Here is a 20,544-nt window from a genome sequence, read left to right as displayed (position 1 = left end):
TCAGCTATCGACAGCCGCTCCGTAACAGTACTTGGCATTGATGAGACGTGGGAATAGGGACTCATATTGAATTCCTGTCTGATGAAACGAGCCGGACAGGCAATGCCGATGGAGCAGCTCAGATGATGGGCTGTCATTTGGATATCGATAATGCCCAAAAGTGGCACCTTGGGAGCTCCTCAGTCCAGGGTGCCCAGCCAGACTGTCTCAAGCCATTGAACGCATCTGAGCAGTGCGAGACAGACGCCCAAGAGCCGAGAGATTTGCCATGACGAGTGTTTTCCAGTGGCATTCCAGGGCGGTTGGAATTCGACTGCGATGACGATGATATTTGGGATATCAAGTGTGAACGGCGGCTCGAGACACTTGCCCCTCACCGCTGGGAGACGCTGTTTCAGGACCCCCTCCCTCAATGAAGCCTAATCAGGTAGTTTTCTCAACAAGGCAAATGCAACAGCTGTGCTGCGTTACCGTTGGAGTCTCTCCCGGAAGAAGACAACGTTGAAAATAGGACAGACGACGAGAAAGCAAACCGACAAGCAAAGAAACAGCCCGAATTCGACGGCCTCACTTACATCCCAGAAAAGAGGTTGGACATTGTAAAAAGGCGGGGTGCGAAAGGGCGGGTGCAGCAAACAGATGGACTGCAGACGGGGCTCCAGCCTTGTCACGGGATCCTATGCAGGCAGAAGATAGGGGTGCAGAATGGCTGGTCCAGGGCTGAGAGGCATGTGCTCGTTACCGCACCTTGTCTGTTTCTATTGGGATTGCTTTCTTGAAGGGATAAGGTGAGGATGAGCTGTTAAAAATGCTACAAAGGACCAGCGTCGAACGGGATGTTGGTCCCAGCACGGAGTTTTAGACTAGCACGAGTTACTTACGACGACTTTTGCGAGGCCGTTGCAATACTGTACAGTACTATAAGGAAAACTGGACGGGCGCTATTACAAAGTACAAAAGTCATGTACGGAGCCTCGCGGGGATTGGCACGGGGGGAGTTAGTGCCGTTTGGATCGAGTAATGAGGAACAATCTCGCTTTTCCCTTGGCTAGTAGGAGCCATGGCTTAGGCGTTGTGGAGGTTTCAGGTCAGCCATTAGCGGCGCGTTTGGGGACTTTTGAAGCCTATAGCTGCTGTGTATTTTGGGCGGTCGTTTTGACAAAGTGATTGTGAGAGGAAAGATGTGGATTGTTGGACGAAGCGAATAGGATGAATATAATCCATTGGTTGACTCTTTCAATAGGTGGCAGTTGAAAAGAGATGCTTCTGAAACCCAACATCAACATCACATGCAATCAATCGTCACTCAACGCTCAGGTTTTGGCACTGACCGATGCCTCTTCTCCATAACTAGCTTTGCAAAATTTGCGATTAGCTATATTAAAACCCATTTACACACACAAAATGGCGCCATCTTTGAATTCTACTGGATCAGCCTACCTACAGCATCAAAGGTTTAGCCTTGTAGATGTGCAGCGTCAAGGCTGGTCTCGATACCCAGAAGAGAGGCCCAACTAGGCGCAAAATCTGACTAAGCAATCAAGCCAGCCAATCGTGCCTCGTGCTCCGCTGCCCAAATCGCAGGTGTGGCTGAGCACAATGCATCAGCCACAAACGCCGAGCTGCTCGAATTGAGACCGCGCTCTGCAAACGTGCCTCGCGCAGCAGATTTCGAAATCGCAGTGTCGCCAATATACCCATCCCGGCGCATCAGTTATTCGCCCCATTGGTGCACTGAGGCTCTCTCCTGCGCATACAAGGTCTCGCAATAACTCTTTCTTAGCCCAGTCATTCGCAGCAGCACACAATGTCCGATTCGGAGGATCCCCTTGACGCCATCGACGAGGGCGGCGATGACCTTTTCGGCGACGAGGGCGATGAGGTGGACGCCTCTCCCCAGGCGCGCATTCTAGACGACGATGATCTCGCCTCAGACCCCGAAGCGTATGGCGATGCCGAGCCGCGAGAGTATGATGGGAGCCAGTCACGACAGGAAACCAAGGATAGAATCGTCATGGCCGTGCAAGCATATCGCCATCGCATCCCCAAACCGTCCGACGACTCGGTAAGTTCTTTGCAAGCAGTCAGACTTTTGTTTGAATATGAAAATGCTTACAGATGGGCCAGCTTCGTGTGATGCGAGTTCCGAAATTCGTCAGGTTTCTCCCCGAACCATACGAAGAAGAGACCTTCCAACCCTCCGCGTTCGATCTCGAAAATGCAAAGGCAGAGCACCCAAAACATGTCGTCCGGGTCCGCAGAGATGCAAGCACAAACGAACTGAAAAGCAATACAAACATCTACCGGTGGAGCGATGGTTCTGTTACCATTTCCATCGCCGGCGAACACTACGAGATCAACAAGAAGGGGTTGGCCCCAGGCCCCGGACAGCCTTACGATGAATTGAAGGATGGCCATTACTATGCTGCCGCTGCTGAATTAAGCAGCAATCTATTGATGACTGTGGGACACTTGTCAGAGCAGTACACAATCAAACCAAACAAGGCTGTTGGAGACAACGCCCTGTCCGTTTTGGCGGAGAGAATGGCTCTGGCCAGCAAGTCTTCGGCCGGCGGCGAGATGATTATCAAGACAGTGGTCGATCCCGAGTTACAGAAGAAGCAAGCCGAGCTGGCCGAAAAGGAGCGGATGAAGGCACAACGAAAGCGCGACAATGCTGTGGCCAAGATGGATGGTGGAGTGGGACGATCCGGTCGTGGTGGGCTGTCAATTGGTGGTCTGGAGGGCGCCAGGTCTGGAGCAGCCCGGAAGAGGGGAGCGCCTGGCTCTGCGCGGCCCAAGAGACGGCGTCCAGAGTATGACTCTGATGACGACTTGCCCCAGGGTGTCTCGCGACATGAAGACTACGACTTGGACGATGGCTTCCTGGTGGGCAGCGATGAAGAGGAAATGGAGAGCGGTGTCGATGATGACGAGGAGGAAGATATTCTGGACGATGAGGATGAGGCCCCACGATCCAAGAGGCAGCGGACCAAGGAGCCGGAGGATGATGAAGACGCGGAGGGAGATGAAGTGGAACCCATGGAGACGAGTGGCAGATCGGGCAGACGGCGAAACGTGATTGACGACGACGATGAATAGGAGGGCGTTTTCAGGAAGAGATTCACACGAGGAAGACGAGAGCCATTGCTTCCGCCAAGCCTCCACTATATTGTAAACTAGTAATTTACCAGCTGGGTAGTCTGATATTGGGACAAAAGATACAAAAGGGAGACGCTGGAGTAAACTTGCATTTGATAGGGATTTTGAACAATATTCTCCAACATGCTAGTACGTACCATTGATTGATGGGCGACATATCAGTCTGTCCAAATCGAACGATTGCGACGATACTGTGCTCTGATATTACTGACTCTCTGGGTAAGCCAGCAGCTAGGCTGCTCCGTGATTTACGAGTTGAGACAGTGAATAATATGGAAGACGCTCCCCAATGCCGTTTCGATCCAGGCACTTATTAGCGGTGGCAAGGCAGCCCCAGTCAAAAACGTTGAGAGGAAATGTGGTCCCTACGATGCCTCCACTCTGGATGAGAGAATGCCTGACAAGGGGAAATTGTTCTTGAGGTGAAGAGGCTGAAGGAGTTGTAATTCCAGCTGGATAATACACACGGTAAACGAATTTAGTTGGATTGTATTGTCGCCTTGATGCATGTTGCTGTTACATGTCTATCGATAATGCGCCTGCATTGGTGCTAGACTCTGACTCTCCCCCTGTCAATGCATCCGCGCATGTCAATGTTCTAGGCCGAGAAATGTGGCGCTGTGGCGCGGTGATCTCATACTTTGTGCTCCTCAACCATCACATGCTCGTCCTTTTAATTAGCGGCCAGGCCGTGGGAAAACGGCAAAAGGAACGCCGGAAATGTCATCAATTGCCGTGGTGCTGGCCAGGGCATTGCTGCAGATCACCAGACAACAACAAACACGGCGCGATTGAGCTGATTTGCAGTGTACATCATCGATTGCTCTGTCGATCCGATCTCGATCACGGGATTACAGCTACAACTACAGAGTTCGGCTTACGATGCTTGTCCTCGGCGCGCTGCAAACTCACTGAACTCTCGACTGAACCGAGACGAACCGACCCACTGCTTACACGCAACGTGTAACGTGCACCGACCGACGGCGGCGGTGACAGCGACAGCGACAGCGTAATAGCGATAGCTACAGCTACAACAGCTACAGCTACAGCAGAGCTGCCCCCGTGAGATGGTCTGGAGCGTCATCAGTCGTTCCTCGGCGTAACCGTAACCATGGGGCTCGTGCTGGCTGTCTGTAGGGTGGTGGTGGACGTGGCTACTTTCTGGCGCAAGGTAACGGCGCTCTCGTTGATGCTCCCCATCGCCATGATCGTCTTTCTGACGCCCTTGAAGAAGCTCCTGAGCTGGTACACGCGCAAGAACCCCGTCAAGCTGTGGCTTGAGCTGCTGCGCAATGCAGAGACGTTTGAGGAGTGGGAAGAGGCGGCGCTCCATCTCGACAACCTCTTGGGGCTCGATCTATGGTATGCAGATGAATTAGCCCGTCTTTATCCATGCACCTGATAATCGTACTCACCATTGCTGTCTCTGAATAGGAGGAATAATCCAACGTCAAAATACTACGACTGGGCGCTCATAACAGAGCGGCTAGACTCGCTCATCATCGCACGAGAAGAAAACAACTACGAGCAGCTCGTCAACCTGCTCCGGTCGGGCCTCGTGCGCAACCTCGGCAACATTGCCGTACCAAAACTATACAACCGATCCTTTTCTGGGACCAAATACTTGATCGAAGAATACATTGCTCAGGTGGCCGAGTCGGTCGAGGACATCAGCGCCCTTCCGACGAGTGCTGCTTCGAGCTTGCATCCGAACGAAAAGGCGTTGACGAACCAGATGAAGTTGGACTTTATTCACGACACGAGGCAAGCGTTTGGGCGGACTACTCTGGTCCTTCAAGGTGGTGCAATCTTCGGTCTGTGCCATCTCGGAGTAGTCAAGGCACTGTTTCTTAGAGGCTTGCTCCCGCGAATCATCACGGGCACGGCAACTGGTGCATTGATCGCTGCGCTGGTGGCAATACATACAGAGGAAGAGCTTCCAGGCGTTCTTCGGGGTGACGGTATCGATCTCAGTGCCTTTGCGTCCAAGGGGACCACAGAGGATGGTCAAATCCCTGCTGAGCAATCTCTGAAGTCAAGATGGGAGACTCTCTTGAGGAGAATTCGTCGGTTCTCGCGAGAGGGTTACTTCCTGGATGTCACCGTGCTCGAGGAGTGTGTTAGGGCAAATGTTGGTGACTTGACATTTGAGGAGGCATACAACCGCAGCAAGAGAGTACTTAACATAACGGTGGCTACGGATGGTCAGGGGGCAGGGGTACCAACTCTTCTAAACTACATCACCGCCCCGAACGTGGTATGTGATAACTAACGAACCCCCATAAATCTACTGTTACTGTGCTGACGTTGATAATGACAGTTGATTTGGACGGCTGCAGTCGCCTCCAATGCCTCCTCCCCATCTCTATATGGTCGCTCCAAAGCTACAATCTTGTGTAAGGATGCTCACGGCAACATTGTTCCATGGGCCCCGGCAAACACGACCGACTTCCGTCATTGGACGCATGCTTCCTACACAGACCGCGACTCTCCCCTTCGGCGAATCGCCGAGCTCTTCAACGTGAACCACTTTATCGTCAGCCAGGCAAGGCCTTATCTTATTCCCTTCTTACAGTCCGACATGCATGGACCGTCTTTGCTGGAGACCCGAAGCAAGTCCACACAACTCTCGGCTTTCCTCGTTCGAGTGGTGGGACTCGAAATCAGACATCGTCTGCGGCAACTGGATTCGCTTCGTCTCCTACCGGCAAGCATTCGCCGTTTTCTTGTTGACGAGCAAGTGCCGGCAGCATCGATGACGTTGGTCCCAGAGGTGACTGCTGGCGATTTCGTTCGCCTGCTTGAGACGCCCACGCGGGATACCTTGAACTACTGGATATTACGCGGCGAGAGGAGCGTGTGGCCGGCGTTGGCGGCTCTGAGGATACGGTGTGCTGTAGAAAACGAACTGGATCGATCATACCAGGTGGTGCGGAAACTCAAAGCAGGAGACCTGCGGCGCAAGGGAAGCATGGCGGCGTTTGTTGACAATGGGCGTTAGGATGGCAACGGATAACTTTGGGATAATACCGACTTTTACTTTTCTTCTTCTTCTCTTGTATCTTTAGTATATACCTTGTTATGGCATCATCTTTAATGTGGATTTAGGAAGGTTTACAGGGGGGGTTTATCAGGTAGGCGCCGAATCGTATATAAGCCATTTTAATCGGGGATTTTTGCCATCTACGGCCAGAGTGAAGGCCATAACTCGGAGACTTCCTTGATAAGAGACGTATCTTGGCCTGGACTGTATAAATAGGAGCTACACTGGCCCTGATTTCTGCCGTCCATCTTATTTCATTTCTATATATGCACCTCACTTGAAGATTAAATTGTGTTTACAGTGAATTACAAGCGACCCGAATTTCACCTTGGGCTCTCCCCGACATTGACGCCACACTCATTCACCCCCTTTATCAACACATTTGCTTCCTTTTCTGCTGGAAAATCTCTATTACTTTTCATTTTATTTTTGGACATAACGATTACCATTTCCAACGATACATTTCTTGCTACACACTCGCCTGCGCCATGTCGTCCGCTTCTGGAAACGATGAGGCTAAACGGCCCGTGGCCTCTTTCATCTTCTTACCTGACACGAGATCCTCGGGAACAAAGCTACTGTACGAAATCCAACAAGCGTTTAAGCCAAAGACGTTGGCAGACATTTTGGGGCCCGCGAGATCCGTCATGCTTGACCCGCCGTTTTACGACCCTCGGGAGCCAGGCAAATTCTATGACCCTGCTCTTGCAAGGCGCTGGTTCTTCACTGACAACCCGATCGGCGCCGACGAGACAGCAACTGAGAGCCAATGGAAGAATCTTAGTTGTTGTATCAGCGAGATCAAGGTGAAGGTCTGGCAAGAGGCTAACATAGTCGGTCGAGAAAACGTTTTCCTTGTGGGGTTTGGAATAGGATTCGCGGTTGCGACGGCGTTTCTCTTGCAGATGGAAGAGCCCATTGGGGGCCTTTTCGGCGTTTATCCAGTGATGCCATTTCACGTGGATCTGAAATACATTGCTCTAGATGGACAGACTAAGGCAGTGGTGAACTCTTGGCCGACGATGTCAGATGAGGATGAGACCAGATCTGAAGCCTCGGCTGGGACTCTTGATTTCGATCACGGTAACGAACAGACTCACGAAGCGAGACGCGCGCGAGTGATGGGATTCTTCCAGTATGTCGCGTCTTTTTGGGAAGCGCCGACTCAAAAGAGATACTGCGATCGTTTAGACGCTTCTACACCGGTGATATTGCTCCACGGCATGGACGATGAGCAGATTCCCTTTACGTACGCAAAGGAGGCCGCGCAAACGTTTTGGAATCTTGGGTACAAAGCCACGCTGGATTACAAGGAGGGAGAGGGCCATGGTCTGTCTCGGAACATGATTGGGGAGATTATTCACCATTTCATGAAGCACGGAATGGGGAAGGAAGAGGTGAGGGCGCATTTTGCCAATCTTCTTTGGGATGGAGCTTTTACTCCTCCAGAGGTGATAAAGAGGCCTAAGAGAGAGGATTCTGAGTAGACGGCGGGAAAGGGGGGGTTATTGCTTCGAGTTGCTTAAGAGAAAGGATTGTTTTATGGTCAAGTATGAGCTTGAGGAAGGAAATGGCGTTGGATCTTTGGAACGATTGACGATTTTGCGTTGTATGGGTGAAGTATCTAAATATACATGCATTAGCTGTGGCTCATTGTTACACATAGATAGTCTGGAAATCTTACAAACATTGCTGAATCGGTTTGGCTAAGATGGAAGAAGTTATCACTGGCTGTTCGTCGTTCCAGTCAAACAACTGCCCAGGTGGTTTATGGGTACATGTAGGTAAGGGGGGTGCACCAAAGCTAGCATATAACTTTAACGCCCCCTCGTTAAAGCCAAAACCGGACGATGCTGAACTCAAAGTCGATGAGATTGTGATCGTACATGATGCAAATTTAACTAATGCCTACTCCACTAGATGACTCATATATCTTGCAACATTTTACTTCTGTAGTATCAAGGTTGATAAGAGGCGATGGCACTATGGCTTTGGTGGCTTCTATATGCTTTGCTATCCGATCACAGCCATATACAAAGACAAGTTGATGCTCATGGAAGAACGTAGCCCCCGTCGATGAGAACATCACTACCAGTCATGTATGTCGATGCATCACTAGCAAGATACAGATACAAGGCCTTGATTTCCTTGACATGGCCTTGTCTGCCGAGCGCAGCCATCCGATACGCCTCATTGATGGCCAAAGGATTGGCACCCATCTTGGTGTCGAAGAACCCAGGCGACACTATGTTGACTCTGGCAAAGTCTCGCCACTCACGGGCTAGAGACTTTCCAAAGTGCGTGACAAAGGCCTTGGTGGCGTTGTACACTGGCTGGTCCACGGGCACGTTGACAATGTGGCCGCTCATGCTGGACGTGATGATGAAGTTGCCGAAGCCCTGACTTTTGAAGATTTCGCCGGCGTACTTGGAGCAGAAGACTACGCCGTCCACTGCTTAGATGGTAAGCATGGCGTTGCAATGTTTTGATTGGGGAAGAGGATCGGCATACAGACCATTTACGGACATTTGCTTGCGATATTCGTCTAGCGTCTGCTCTAGAATGGGTCGCGAGATTGCCATGCCTTTGAAAGTGTCAGCATTGATGCTTCTCGCAGCAACATTGGTAGGCCATTCACTCACCCGCGTTTGCAACGAAGACATCAATCTTGCCAAAGTCTTGGACTACTTTGGCAATGTTTCGGCTCACCTGTTCGGCTCACCTGTTCGGCTTGAGAGACTGTTGAATAAGTTAGCATCCTCTGGGAGCTCCAATAGTAGACACACTGCTACTTACTGTCGACTTGATATGCGGCGGCTTTGACCTTGTAAGTCTCGCCAAGGCTCTTTGCTTTCTCCACGGCCGCATCGTTCCTTAGTACCAGTGTAAGCCCGCTGTATCGTGGATAGGCATGATAATCTTGGGGAGCTCATCGTACGAATTATACCACAGAGCAACGTTTGCACCCGCCTCCGCCATCGCCTCAGTCACAGCAAGACCAATGCCATCTGCTGCTCCAGTAACAATGACGACCTTGTCTCTCATCTGAAACTGTTCAAACACCTTCCCCGACGTCTCTGGGACCGGCCGCGGGAACCCGGGCGGGACCTTGGTACAGTCTTCGGTTGTCATGGACATGTTGAAGCAGTTGATATGAATGAATCTAAAGCATCTCATCCCATGAAGCAACCCCTCAACGGGGTCTTGAATACGGCATTCGGAAGACCCACCCCGCCCCGGGTGGCTGTGGGCCGATCGACGGACAGATCGAAGCTAGAACTTGACTGTTGGGCAAGAGATGGCTTCGTAACGGAAATAGTAGGCAATAACAGATATTTGTTATGATAAAAACCATGGGAGGAAGTAAAAGTCATACGGCCAGTGGCACCTTCTTCAGTAATAGTCATCAACCGAACCGCTTCTACCAGAATCAGCGACTTTTTTTCTTTTAGAGAAAACCGACTGCAGCGATGAATGACACTTCATCAGATGATAATCCTGGGAAGGTTCTAAAACGGGCCGGAAAGCTCTCTAAACTCGGTTTAGTAAACGCATTCAAGATAGCAGAGTGGTCTTCATAAGACGTCTTTTGTTATATATTAATGTGTAGACAACGGTTAGCAACGACACTGAAAAACTTCTTGTCAGCTCAACTTCAACCAACCCGGAGCATCATGATAGTCGATTGATCCAAGCGGACTAACTTTGAATCACTTCTAATCTCGCTTTGCCTGCCCACAAGGTCCACATCCACACACCGACTACTATGAGAACATCAACAAAACTAAAGACAAGACTGCCTCCAAATATGAGGCTATGGTATGTCCATGCATTTCCCTCATCCAAATGAACAACCTGACACACTATCGCCCACGGTAGGACATACAACAAGTTGCTTGCTAAGCTCTGATACAGGTACCACTTGGGTCTGGTTGCTTGCAAAATGGTCGCAAGCTGCGTCGACATTGCATAGAAGATGTAGCACCAGTCAATGGTCCGCCACATGTGCGCAGTAACATCGGCAACTTGACTCGATCCGCTGATATAAAGTGCAAACGGCCGGGCGCCAAATGCCGAAAGGAAAATGGCGATGGGGACTTCGACGAGGAGAGCTATCACAAGTGATCGTAGAGCAGGGCTAATGAGACTGAAAATCTCTTTCCAACCTGCCTTTGGCCTCCGGTTGTTGACTCCGATCAGTTGTCGCCACTGTCCCCATTTATGGCCGATGAATTGAAGAGATGTTGCCTCGAGGGCTTGTACAGGAACCATGACCAGTCCCCAGCGGATGGTGTTGAAGACTCCCCAGGCAGTGGCGTAGACTGATCCTAAAGAAACAACGGTGGTAACGAGCCAAAGGTATAATGCATTTCTGATGGCCGACTCGGCGAAGAAGATGAGTCCAGGCTTTAGTAAAACGCGCAGTCCTCGGAGCGTTGGCGAGAGTGACCTGTTGCTCCTTGTAACGTGGTCGTCGAGTGGGAACTGACTACCTGTATGCTTCCGCCACGTAGAAAAGCTCACGAAATAGAGAAAATAGGCCAATCCTGCCAATGCGGCAGTCAGGTTACAGACCAGTTGAATGATCCCCTGCATATTGACTGTTGGCTTGAACGAGCCGACATGATAGCGAGAGATGATCAATAAATCCAAGATTATATTGACGGCAAACTTGATGGAGCTGATGACCAGCGGTACATCAGGCTTATCCAACGCTCTCGTTGCCGATGCGACAGCTGTCTCAATCGCGCCGCTCAAGACCGTGAACGAAGTGATGCGCACATACGTCAAGCTGGCCGCCCGAACTTCCTCTGGCACAAAGCTGTCGGCGAACTTTGGGGCAGCGCCGAGAAATATTACGCTTAAGAGGAATCCCACCAGCGACTGGAACGCAATCAGAGTATGGGTCAGCTGGAGGCGCTCAGAAAGGCTTCGAGATGCCTCGTCTCCAATGATGACCCAGGCGGCTCTTGGGAGGCCCTCGTTGACGGCCTCGGAAGCGGTGTTCATGTAGGTGAAGGCGTCTGTTGTTACGACCATTGAAGAATCGATGTTGGCGACCCAGAGCTTTGAGAGCGTTCCATAGAGGGCGGGGAGGATGAAGGCTGCGACGTTGAAAAGGAGAGATCCATAGTAGCGATCACGATGCAAGGCCCGCTTCCAAGAGCTCTTGTCAATAGCGATGAGCTCTGAGTTGATGGGCGCCGAAGAGCTTAACGCATCGGTTTCATGGCTCTCGGGAGTGGGATCTCGACTTGGGCTGGACATTGCCTTTTGCATATTGAAGTCATTCAGTTCATGAGGATAAATGTCAGGCAAGGCTTGACAGTGCTAAAGAAGATGTAATCTCGTTCTATTACACCCCGACTTTGTGGCTTTTTATATTCACATGGATGGGAGTTTATCGCGCGGGGTAACATTGAGGTTTACGAGTAGTCGTATTACTATATTGACTTTTCTCTCTGATGGTGGCGTTGATGTGCTCCCGTTCTGAGGCTGATTGGTGGGACAAGACCGAAAGTGCTTGCAACCGGGTTGTAGGCCGCCCACGCCATGGACACGGAAACTATCTACAAGCGGCCTAGGCTCTTGGCTTTATACAAGTTTGTGTTAGTCTCATATGATTCATGTTGTTTGCTTTCTTCATTGGGGGGTTGTGGCTCGGTTCGTCCATGGTGCGCCTGTGATTGTGATATAGTATTGCTGCTGGAACAGATGAGCTGGTATGAGTAGACTTGAGTGACACAGCGCTTGAGATCCGCTTCGACCATCTAACCAAGTAGAGCTGAGTTGCTGAAGGACTTGTAAGACAACAACTTAGATATCGGTAATATTAGATATTAGATCTTGAAGTTAGCGAAGAATAGGACGACACCAAAGCATTCCATGGGTTGAGACTCCGGATTAGTATTGTAGGGCAGAACTTGCGTATAGACCCTATTAATATGCTGGTCTTCTGGCCTGTTTAAGCTAGTGCTCACTAAACACATAAACAACTGTGGCCGTCGCCGTGCTTTGAACCAGGAATTGACTCAAGGCTGCTAGCAAATAATCGTATTTCTCTACCCATCAAGTACTTCTCTATTTGCAAATGGAACTGCATACACTTTATCCAAGGACACCCCTCAGAGATGGAGACATTCGCCTTCTCACTATCCTCCCCGATGAATGGGCGGCTGATATCCACTGCAAGATCAGCGTGGTCTCCCTCAACGATACCCCAAAGTATGTTACTCTCTCATACGTTTGGGGACCACCCTTTCAAGATGGTACCTTGCGCATCAACGGCCATGAACAACGTATCGGACGCAGCCTAGAGACCTCTCTTCGCTACTATCGCCGAGCTAGATGGAGCATGCCGCTTTGGGCCGATGCTGTCTGCATTAATCAGGCAGATGTAGCAGAGCGCTCTTCTCAAGTATCGATCATGGATCGTATCTACTCGTCTGCTACTACAGTATTTGTCGTTCTTGGAGCTGGTATCAATTTGGATGCCGACGATTATTTCGCAAAAGTGAAAGGGTTGCACAGATTTCGCTTCAGTGTCTACGGTCAGAAATATTTCGAAGCAGTTTCGCCGCCTGCATGGGACGAAAGCAACCCTAAAAGGGCTCCTGATGATGATCAAAAGAGCTCGATTCTTTTTTCCTTCCTAGAAAGAGCTGTCAGCTTAAAGATCAATGACCATCTGAGCACTGTGCCACAATGGGGAGGGACATTTGAAGGATCAGAAGAGTCGCAATATGCCTGGCAAACGCTGATCCAAACGTTTGAAGAATTCACTCAGGAATCATGGTGGGATCGCGTATGGACCCTACAAGAGAGCGTAGTTGGCTCTTCGCCTATATTCATCTACCGAACGACCGCAGTGCCATGGGCCATGATAAAGGAGGCGACTATCAGCATGGGCGCTCATATAACCGACTGCTGCGCCTCATATTTAGCCAATGATGCTCCACCAAGATATGCCTCTGCTGTGAAGCTTCTGATTGCCCACGTTGACAACATCGAGAAGACACGGCGAATATACGCAAAGCTCCGCCATGGAATCAAAAGTGATCAGCTTGTGCTGGCATCGCTCGTCCCTAAAAAGGATTTTGAGGGATCAGTAGCGGTTGAGATCACCGGGAATCTTGACTCATACCTCCTCTACAGATATCTCTGCGTGCATAATAAACGAGATGCCACTGATGCTCGGGATAAAGTCTATGCTCTTCTGCCTCTCATAAAACTTGGGAACAGCCCCTCTTTCATTTATCCTGACTATGGTAAGGGGCTGGAAGATGTCTACATCAACACAGCAAGGATGCTTGTTCAAGAATCTGGCTCACTTGACATCTTGTCTGCAGCAGGTCGGTTGCGAAATGACGAATTCCCTTCCTGGGTGCCAGACTGGTCTATCAGGAATGAGTCTAATGATGATGAAATTCAGATAAACGCCTTGTTGATGTATGATGCTGCTTTTGGAACAAAAGCCTCAGTCAGGTTTCCAGAGAACAACAACACACTACTCGAGGTGGAAGGCATCATCCTAGACGATGTCGCAGTTCTTGGTGATGCGGTCTCAGAAAGGTCTACTGATGAGGAGATGTGGCAAACCATCTTCCACTGGATGCAACTTGCTCATAGTCATTCCCCAAACACGAAATGGGCGGACTTTTGCAGGGCTATCTGCACCGACTTGAGCATATGGCCCGGAGACCAGGTTTTTCGTCGCCTAGGTCCTCTCACCAAAGAAATGATCCAATCTCTGATGCCGTGGCGAGACCCAATCTCTGGGAGACTTACTAGAGATGTGCCTCCAGAGGATCTTCTACAATCATCAGTGGAACAAATGAAGACTTGGTTTTCGGTTTGGCACACTCTTATGGGGTGGCAGGCGCAGCGAGGCATGAGGTCTGCAGCACCATCCCCAACGTTGACAGACTCTTTAAAAACCACCACCTTTCTCAAAAGATTTGTAGTGTCATCAAAGGGATATATTGGGCTTGTCCCATATAATTCAGATAAGGGCGATCACATCGTTTTCTTCAAGGGTTGTCATTTTCCGTGCGCAGCGCGACTGGTTCCTAGGTTAGATGAGAAGATGAAACGGCTCAAGGTGGTTGGAGCCTGTTACATTGACGGTTTTATGGATGGAAAGATCAATGCCCATATAACAGAGAGAGGAACTGGTGCTCACAGTGACTGGGAGACTATGACTTTATGCTGAAAATCATGATGTATTTTTTATGGGCTAAAGACGTGTGCATATACATAGGGTTCTCTGTAATGATAGTCGTTGTCTGTACAATTCAAGGCTGTCTACAATATTATCACTAGACCTTTCAGAGTCCTAGCTTTCTCTTCTAGATAGCGAGATACGAGATAGATAATCTGGGAGCCCGGCACTTGGATCAGCTGGAATTTCCGGGGATCGTCGTGTGAGCCATTTCCCGAGGACTTGAATGAAATATCCTCTGCCCCAAGATAAATCGAGAATCGGCAGACTGCTGATGCATTTCCGCCTCCATTTGTTGCTGCTGCAAGAGCGTTGGGATATTTACTAGACAACGAAGCATTAATATCTGCACCACAGTCAATCAAAGCTGGCAAATCTTGTAGTAGCCTTCCGATGCTGCTACCGTCAAAGCGCTGTCGTATTTGCCGACTTCAATTCAAGTTGCCCCGTGTTCCATCGGTAACTAGCAAATTTCTCCGTTCCCTTGCCGTGCTGCTGCTACCAGGGCACTGCTATAATCTCCGGCCTCACCCAAGAGGTCCACGTCCGTGCCGTTTCTGAGAAGAAGCTTCGCCATCTCGATGTTTCCATCATAGGCAGCATGTTCCAAGGCGTAGGTAAATTTGCATGGTGAACCGCATCCAGTAGATTTCCAGTCACTTTGAGCTATTCTCGTCGGATGAGAGTACACTGACACCAAGAGGGGAAGGGCTGTTTTGGATCTGCCCCTTGACTGACGAGATATCATATCTCATAATATCCACATTTCCACGCTGGAACGCGCGCACCAACCACGATACTAAGGCGTAGACTAACCACGCCACGATACTAAGTCGCGAACTAACGACGATACTAAGGCGTTGACTAACAACAATGCTAGGGCGTTGACCAAGGGCTCCGCAGCCCTTAGCCCAGCTATAAAAGTCTTTTGTATCCGCTGTGAAGCTATCTTGTGATCGTTCCTTGTCCCTCTTCACTCTCTTCCACCAACCCGACTTCCGAGAACCCGACATCCGAGACTCAACGAAAAACAGCCCCGAGCTCAGAACTACACAATGTCGACGGCTCAGCAGATTTGGGACTGATGAGATATTTCGACAGACTTCCCACAGCCGACGCGAACTACTCTCGACATTAATAATACCCAAGTCTTTGGAGTTAGATAGGGGTGATTATGTTAAGGGAACAACATCGTTTGAAGATCGTCTGGAGCTCCATGTTGTTCCCTCCCATATAAGGCTCACTTGAATCATACATTCCCAACAAAGGCGGGTTGGTGGAGTGGTCTAACACGTGCGACTCAAGATACTGTCTTGATTCTTTCGCATCTCGCAAGAGGCGTAGGTTCGAATCCTGCACCCGTTACTTTTTCCTTTTTTATCCGGAGAGAGCTTCAAATTATTCCCATATAACGCTCGTTTTGATCACGAAGTTTCAACAAAGGCGGGTTGGTGGAGTGGTCTAACACGTGTGACTCAAGATGATATCTTGATCCTTCAAAAAGGATTTCACATCTCGCAAGAGGCGTAGGTTCGAATCCTGCACCCGTTATCTTTTTGGAAATCTAGAGCTCTGTGTTGTTCCTATATAGAGGTTGTTTCAACACTATGTTTCCAACAAGAACAGGCGGGTTGGTGGAGTGGTCTAACACGTGCGACTCAAGATATTATCTTGATCCTTCAAGAAGGATTTCGCATCTCGCAAGAGGCGTAGGTTCGAATCCTGCACCCGTTACTTTTTTGTTGTTTTGAGCCGTGTCGTAAGCAGTATTTATGCAGGATCCATATGGTGAGTGATAAGCAACATTTATGCAAGGATCCCGTCCGTATGATGACATGGTAGACTATGCACACTGTAATACACTGGCCTTTTACATGGATCTTTGAAGTTAAGACAGCAAAGTTTCCCATCTTGGAGTTTTAGGCTATGAGTAGAAGACCATCGTCAACTATGACCCAGAAACCGCTTATACGCATGAAGCGGATCATCTACCACACACTCCCCGAAGGATTATAGAGAATATCCTATTGGTCTGGTTACATGAGGTAGGATGCGTTGCAGCTCTCTGTGTATTCACAGCATTCCGAGCGTGAAGTATGCAATATATGACATTACTCCACGACTACAAGTAGTGAGCCTCGAGTCTTCTTTAACTATTTTGCTCTTATCACAGTATGAAACCATGGTTTGTGCGGCGGCCTTCCTTTTCATCACACAGCTTCTCAGCCCAGTCGCCGGTGCACATAACGCTGCCACAACCAGCTTCACTTGCCAATCAGACCTACGGTCACACGGTGGCAGACCTTCAACCAGTCTATAGCAGGGCGGTTAAAGATTACGACCCTGCTTGCCAGCCCGTGCTTCTGAAGATCCCTAAACTTCAATAACACTGAGCGCGCCGTTATTCGGCAAAATTATACCAGTGGTCACTTTTGAGGGGCCATATATGGCGCCATGGACTTAACTCAAAGGAAAGCCTGTGGTTTGGCAGATTGCTATCCTAGCTTTTTTCCAGTCTCAGATGCCGACGTGCGTGCTGGGGAGACTGTCTGCACTTTTGTCGATGCCAAATAGCCTTCCGATGTTACAGTTACTCTCAGGTTTGTGAGACAACTTGGAATCGTTCTCGTGGTTAAAAACACAGGCTATGATGTTCCAGGACGCGGTGCTGTTGCCAATACTTTGGCTCTTCGTGTCTATAAGCTCAAGCATATGTCGTTCCATTCTTCTTTACTACCCGCAACTGCTCCATCTCTCATAGACAAAATGAGAGTGTAATTAGAGTCGGTGTTAATGCAGAAGACGCTGTTGCATTCTTTGGCAAGTAAGGCATGATGATTACGGTCGGTGAATGTCTTTCTGTTGGCATTGCTTGAGGTTTTGGTCGAGGCGGCGAAATCTGGCGTATTGCTAGGTACGGATGTTAGGAACTGAAACTCTACCTGTGGTGCCAGTCGCGCTCCAAGCTGGCCGACTACCTTTTGTATGGCTTCAGGGTGCTGGGAACCAATTAGCTTACTCTTGTCGGTGACTTGAAGTTGTCTTTAGAGATGAGATAACTGGTGGTCAAGAGTGAATCTCCAACGGCTGAAATATGATTCCAGTATTCTGCGTTGCCGATATAGAAGGCGTTCTAATTAGGATAGGGTGCATATGAATCCAGCGTAATGTTCACACTGGGAAGTTGGTGATGAGGTTGCGAAAAGATGCGGTTCGAATTGGCAGCATGTTTTCTTCGGGAGGCATAATGATAGGTTGCTTCAAATAGAGCGGAAGTGGGATCAATACACTTGACTTAACTGCAAAAGTGTGTAGGCTATTTTGGACCCCAGGATACAATGTATTCTTGCGATGGGAGATGCTCCGAATCCCTCGTCACCATACCCATTCACATGAGACTTTTTTCTTGTTGCTGAGGAAAGTTTCAAGCTTTTTGCCAAGTCAATTCAGGACATCTTAAGCATTGGGCAACAAACAGCTTGAGACGGTGTGAAAACACAACATGATGATGAATCATTTGTCTATTCAACATGGGCTGTCGATTGAGGCTTCAACGCTACCTTGTCTACATCAATTGATGGATGTATGGGCGCTATTTCCCCGCGCCCACCAACGAGGATAGACACAAAGAGAGCGACCAGTAATAAAAAGAAAAAACTCCATGTCTCCTGTTCGCAGACAGCGTTTCTTCTACACGAATGGACCTGTGATGCAAAAAGATACAAAAAAGCAAGACTGACGGGTGTGGGATTCGAACCCACGCCTCTTGCGAGATGCGAAATCCTTTTGAGGGATCAAGATGAGAGATTATCTTGAGTCGCACGTGTTAGACCACTCCACCAACCCGCCTTAGCGTCTTTGTTGGAACTCGGAGATTGAAATGAGCCCTATACGGGAATAACATGGAGCTCCGGATAACTCATTTCCATGTCGATGAGATCTGCCAATAAGTTTGGATACCGTTCAACTTGGTGCCTCATAAGGGCGTTGATTTGGGCGTCGTATCCTAAGCGAGGCAATCCCAAGCATGTATTATGCATTACCTCAAGAAAATGGATGTTGCTCCATTGAACTGAACCGCTGAAGCTTACTCTTTGCCGTTATGGGTATATTAGTTACCGGCCCTTTGCTATTACGTTCCGTAATGATTCGACCAAGAGAAGCGTGTGCCTGAAGCTGATATTGCTTCTCATGAGTACTGGGTATTCGTATTCAAGTTCCGCGATAGTATCACTGCGAAACGTACCATTCTTGAGTCACACTGTGAGCAAGCGGAGGAGGGGATTTACTGCACCTACACAAGTGCAGATATTGAGGCACACAGCAGGAGCTCTAAGAATCAGGAGGGCTGCATCACTACTGATACGGTAGTGTCTTGCTTTAATCCTGGGGCAACTCCTGAAGATGTTGTACGTTGATGTTTGGTCATTAAGACATTGCAATCCTTTACTGACTTATACTAAATACGTCACAATGAGTGTATTGAGAGCTCGAATACGGTCATTCTCATTCCGCACGGCTAGGCTCTGGGTGAGGAAAGGATAATCGAGTGGTTTCTCTCGAATAATGTGATGTGTGTTCATCTATTTACATGACTTCGAATATATTCCAAACTGGATTTACGGACCCAAACAAATCATTTACTCAGATAGCAGATATGAATCAAATAATCATCTTCCATTGAGCTTCAGAGCATTTGCATTTCATTACAATATAGATATAAACTCACAAGAACTCACTGATGCTACTTGACACCTGAATTTATACCCTTGTCTGTTTTAAGGGTTTACACAGTATCCGTATCTCAACTTTCCGGTTCTCATGTAGAGCTACTGTGCGTTGGTTTAAATGGCGTCTATTTAAAAGGTCTGTTTGTGCTATCCAATACGATAGCTTATAGGCTGGCTTCATGTTTCAGAACTCGCGTGCACCATATTAATAGCCGTATATGTTACATCGCGTACCCAATCTAGCAGATAAGCTAGCAAAGAAATCAACATGGATTCGCACCCAGGACGCTTAAATGACTCGGTCCAACAGCACCGTCCTTGTAGGCCATGAAAGCCCCAAGACATTTTAAGTACTTGGCTTACCCGTAGATACCTCAGCATATCATCCCATTCTTGTACACCCTTTTGGCTCCTTTCATATAAAATTTATTATAAGAGGCACTGCATATAACAGTTTTGCATATAATATTGAGATACGCAACCTGGAGGCGTGTTAGTCTTTGGATGCCCAGATGAGTTGGTGAACTCGTAAGGTTATACGCACACTTTTCTTTTCTGGGATTGGACCTAATATCATTAGAGGCCTGAAAGCCGACGAAAGAGCCATCGCAGCACAGGGAGTACCCGTAACAACAGTTTCTGCTGGCTCAGCTATACGAAATGGAGAGGAACCTGTAGAAATTACTGTAACAGCGTTCGAGGACCTTAAAAATGAGACAGATGATGCTCTTCGCAAGATTGACTGCAAAGTGATCAAGATTGGTCAGTAATAATCTTATCCACAAACCACTAGATGTTGTAAATTTGACATCTGTGATTACAGGAGCCTTGTTTTCTGTAGAGTCGATCAGAATTGTAGCCAGAAGTTTACAACAAAGTGAACATTTAATGACAGTTCTGGACGCTGAAGCATTCTTCAAAACGGGTCTTGCCCCAAGGCAAGAGGTAGTTACGGCACTCAGGAAAGAAATACTTCCATCGGCAAAGATCCTTTCTGCAACAGTCCCTGAAGTCAAAACACTGTTGGATGAGGCCGGCATCCTAGTCGACTATCCAAAAAGTATACAGGATATATAGTCAATGGCAAACACTCTACGAAGTTTAGGGCCTGAGTACGTTATTATTAAAAGAGAGATACTCGAGGAGGCCGATGGGATGACGACATTGTATTTGGGGTTGTGTGGTGGTGAAGAGCTTCTTATAGTGGCCTCTCGTTTTGAGAACCCAAAACGGCTGTTTGGACCAAGTTATTCCATCCCTCGTAAGTAATTAGAGTTCGCCTACTATGATTCGGACAATAAAAACTAATCCTATCATAGCGATGATCGCGGCATGGCTTCAAGTTTGTCGAAGAGATGATTAAAGGAGGGGATTATTTTGTCTAAGAG

At 48.7% G+C, this 20,544-nt stretch overlaps 6 protein-coding genes across 6 annotated transcripts; 4 read left to right on the top strand and 2 right to left on the bottom strand.

Annotated features, from left to right (window-relative positions):
* Positions 1-1,807: 1,807 nt before the first annotated feature.
* Positions 1,808-3,102, top strand: Triagg1_4860 (uncharacterized protein; the record flags this gene model as incomplete). Its single annotated transcript, XM_062899310.1, has 2 exons — positions 1,808-2,065; positions 2,119-3,102. The coding sequence occupies 2 exons, from the start codon at positions 1,808-1,810 to the stop codon at positions 3,100-3,102; spliced, it is 1,242 nt and encodes a 413-aa protein (XP_062756041.1).
* A 1,171-nt stretch (positions 3,103-4,273) lies between these two features.
* Triagg1_4859 (uncharacterized protein) lies at positions 4,274-6,163 on the top strand (the record flags this gene model as incomplete). Its single annotated transcript, XM_062899309.1, has 3 exons — positions 4,274-4,524; positions 4,597-5,419; positions 5,483-6,163. 3 exons carry the CDS (start codon positions 4,274-4,276, stop codon positions 6,161-6,163), a joined length of 1,755 nt encoding a protein of 584 aa, XP_062756040.1.
* Positions 6,164-6,693: 530 nt separating this feature from the next.
* Positions 6,694-7,692, top strand: Triagg1_4858 (uncharacterized protein; the record flags this gene model as incomplete). Its single annotated transcript, XM_062899307.1, has 1 exon — positions 6,694-7,692. One exon carries the CDS (start codon positions 6,694-6,696, stop codon positions 7,690-7,692), a length of 999 nt encoding a protein of 332 aa, XP_062756039.1.
* Positions 7,693-8,256: 564 nt separating this feature from the next.
* Positions 8,257-9,343, bottom strand: Triagg1_4857 (uncharacterized protein; the record flags this gene model as incomplete). Its single annotated transcript, XM_062899306.1, has 6 exons — positions 8,257-8,657; positions 8,721-8,789; positions 8,848-8,872; positions 8,928-8,944; positions 9,002-9,099; positions 9,153-9,343. 6 exons carry the CDS (start codon positions 9,341-9,343, stop codon positions 8,257-8,259), a joined length of 801 nt encoding a protein of 266 aa, XP_062756038.1.
* A 561-nt stretch (positions 9,344-9,904) lies between these two features.
* Positions 9,905-11,485, bottom strand: Triagg1_4856 (uncharacterized protein; the record flags this gene model as incomplete). The annotated part of the gene is made up of 1 exon (XM_062899305.1): positions 9,905-11,485. The coding sequence occupies one exon, from the start codon at positions 11,483-11,485 to the stop codon at positions 9,905-9,907; it is 1,581 nt and encodes a 526-aa protein (XP_062756037.1).
* An 811-nt stretch (positions 11,486-12,296) lies between these two features.
* Positions 12,297-14,417, top strand: Triagg1_4855 (uncharacterized protein; the record flags this gene model as incomplete). Its single annotated transcript, XM_062899304.1, has 1 exon — positions 12,297-14,417. One exon carries the CDS (start codon positions 12,297-12,299, stop codon positions 14,415-14,417), a length of 2,121 nt encoding a protein of 706 aa, XP_062756036.1.
* Between the last annotated feature and the right edge of the window lie 6,127 nt (positions 14,418-20,544).

This window comes from Trichoderma aggressivum (assembly GCF_033847375.1).
Source record: "Trichoderma aggressivum f. europaeum strain CBS 100526 chromosome Unknown scaffold_016, whole genome shotgun sequence".
NCBI lineage: Eukaryota > Fungi > Ascomycota > Sordariomycetes > Hypocreales > Hypocreaceae > Trichoderma > Trichoderma aggressivum.
The sequence above is the reverse complement of the archived record's forward strand: the minus strand, read 5'-3'. Positions and strand labels throughout refer to the sequence as shown.